This window comes from Coffea arabica, chromosome 6e (genome assembly GCF_036785885.1).
Source record: "Coffea arabica cultivar ET-39 chromosome 6e, Coffea Arabica ET-39 HiFi, whole genome shotgun sequence".
Taxonomy (NCBI): domain Eukaryota; kingdom Viridiplantae; phylum Streptophyta; class Magnoliopsida; order Gentianales; family Rubiaceae; genus Coffea; species Coffea arabica.
Genome location: NC_092321.1, coordinates 13148346 through 13151133, shown reverse-complemented (window position 1 = coordinate 13151133; position 2788 = coordinate 13148346). Strand labels below are relative to the sequence as shown.

At 43.4% G+C, this 2788-nt stretch overlaps 1 protein-coding gene across 1 annotated transcript; it reads right to left on the bottom strand.

Annotated features, from left to right (window-relative positions):
• Positions 1 to 221: 221 nt before the first annotated feature.
• LOC113697396 (CBL-interacting serine/threonine-protein kinase 6-like) lies at positions 222 to 2182 on the bottom strand. Its single transcript, XM_027216994.2, has one exon. The coding sequence runs from the start codon at positions 1808 to 1810 to the stop codon at positions 503 to 505; it is 1308 nt and encodes a 435-aa protein (XP_027072795.1). The 5' UTR covers positions 1811 to 2182; the 3' UTR covers positions 222 to 502.
• Between the last annotated feature and the right edge of the window lie 606 nt (positions 2183 to 2788).

Here is a 2788-nt window from a genome sequence, read left to right as displayed (position 1 = left end):
GTTATTGAAACCTGCCTAACTTTTAACGTACTATCAAGTTTTAAATAAATGATCGAAACAATCAGCTTTTAAAACATTCTCTTTTATCTTTCTTCTCTCTTTCTCTTCCATGCAGATGCGAGTCTTGAAACCTTACAAATTGATAGCATCTTGTTTTAAAGGGGAGAATCCTTTTATGAATATTCTAAGAAGAGGAACAGTGAACAAAATAATAATCCAAGTTGCACAAAAAGCCACGATTCCATTCACAAAGTTGATTAATTCAACAGTGAAATTCTGATTCACAGATCCATTCACAATTTCACAGCAAAACACAAGGATACGTAACCTAACTGAAACTTGGACAAATGATCAAGATATCCTATAGCTAAATGAACAAATCCCAATTCAGAGCCTCATAATTCAAGAGCAGTATCACAATTTCAACATAATACTAGAAACAAATACAACGTCAATGGATAATCCAATCATATGATGGATGAATCTTGGTTTCCCCGCATAATCAAGCAGCAGGCATTGAATTCCCAGCTGGAGTGGTCCAAACAATGTCCTTGAGTGCTGGTCTGAGCTCTTTGTTGCAGAATTGGTTGTACTCCAAAGTATCACCACTAGACTTCTTCACCTCAACCACCACAAATGAAGGTGCCACGGCGAAGATATCAGCAGCAATTCCTAGCTTGCCTTTTCTTCCGTTTTCCAACCCCTGCAATCTAACACAGGAATCGCTCCTCTTGAAGCTGAAATTCTTTGTTTTCGCTACCTCCTCAAGCTTAGAGATGACACTGCTAGCTGGCTTTGTCGTTGCAAATCTCAACTCTTCTTTCTCCTCCCTTTTCTTCTCCTCAAAAAGGGGCGACAAGTCAAATCCTTCCGATAAAGAGATGATGTGGAAAGCATTCAAAGTCTCAATCTCCTTCCCCCTTGCTACAACACCTTCATCCTCCACCACCGCGAATTCTTGCTCCTCCTTACTTCTCAAAGTTTTAGGCACCGATTTCTTAAACCAAGAAGAATCCATAATCTTGGAAATGGAAACCCTCGTACTTGGGTTGGGATCCAACATCTTGGTTATCAATTTCCGAGCTTCCGGTGACAACCAAGGCGGGCACTTGAAATCTCCGCGGTAAATTTTCCTATACATGGAAACAAGATTATCATCCTGGAAAGGCAAATATCCGGCCAACAGCACGAAGAGAATTACCCCACATGACCAGATATCCGCTCTAGCCCCATCATAACCCTTCTTGCCAATCACCTCCGGTGCGACGTAGGCCGGCGTTCCGCATGTGGTATGCAATAGTCCATCTTGCCGGAGATGATCGGTGAAGGCGCTGAGCCCAAAATCTGTCACCTTCAAATTCCCATCCTCATCTAGGAGGAGATTCTCAGGCTTCAAGTCTCTATGATACACCCCGCGGCTGTGGCAGAAATCAATGGCCGACATCAACTGCTGGAAATAATTCCTAGCGACTTCTTCCCGGAGCCGGCCTTTGGCGATTTTAGCGAACAATTCTCCGCCGCGAATAAGCTCCATGGCAAAGTAAATCTTGCTTTTACTAGCCAATACCTCATGCAAATCCACGATGTTGGGATGCTTCACCATCTTCATGACGGAGATTTCTCGTTTGATTTGCTCCATCATCCCTACCTTTATCACCTTCTCTTTCCCGACAACTTTCATGGCCACGCTCTTGCCCGTTTGCAGGTTCCGCGACATATACACCTTAGCAAAAGTCCCGTGGCCCAAAAGCCGCCCCAGCTCGTACTTTCCGCGAAGTACTCCGCATTTCTCCTCGGACCCCATTGTCATCGGCGCTCTGTAGAATGATTTTGCTGAAAAAAAATGAAAATAGTACAAGAAAACTAAAGGGTTTGTTTTGGTTGACAGGCTGAAGAACTGCACTGTTTTGTTGGACTGGGAAAATATTTAAGCTGGCTGAGAAGGGGTGAAAGGATTCACCCGTCTTCGACGTGTTTCCGGTGGCAATTCCTGCCGCCGGTGGGTTGTTTTTGGGACCTTCCGCCGCCCAAATGGGGGTTAAGAAGCGAAGCAATTCTCATCTCTCTGCATTCGCAACTGGGGCAGTAGAGGAAGGCAAAGAAATAAGGGCTTTCACTAGGGTTGGCGAGCTAAACCAACGAGAGCTCTCTAGTCGCCTCTCTTCTCTAATTTCTTGCCTAGTTCCTCAGGTGGGCAAATATATAGTCGATGTAGGGTAAAATGGTCAATTTAGATTATCCTCCGGCTCTTCAATCTGACGGCTGTGATCAGCTTGATGGAAGGATTACGTGTCAAGATCGTCGATGGGTACTAACTGCAGCGTTTGGATTATGTGAATGATTGGGCGAGACACGTGTGCGGCACATGCGGTAAACGAGCAGAGGTAAGCGAGTAAAACACTTTGAAGCCAACTTCTTGTCTTATCGAAATTACTTTTTTGTCCTTCTTGTCACCATGTTTTATATGTACATAATATTTATATTAAGGCACAGACTAGGAAAAAAAAATTATTATATTAGTAATACATATAATATGATGCAATTGTAGTCCAAGAAAAAGATGACAATTACAGAAGTGCCACGTCTACGATGTGGGTGGAATTGAGGTGGGGGCAACATCGTCAACGTCTAAAGTTTGTGCAATTTTGGGAATGTATGATGGCAAAGGTTGAATTAGGAAGTCAATTATTGAGGTTTATTTATTCGTAGAAAAGGACGTCAGCAAGCATAATGAGAGTTCCACGTAAGACAGCGCTGGACGGTGAGAATATGTAGGCTTAGAGAACTG

Excerpts from the sequence above, each read along its gene's own strand:
- LOC113697396 (XM_027216994.2), bottom strand. The coding sequence starts at position 1,810 with ATGACAATGGGGTCCGAGGAGAAATGCGGAGTACTTCGCGGAAAGTAC.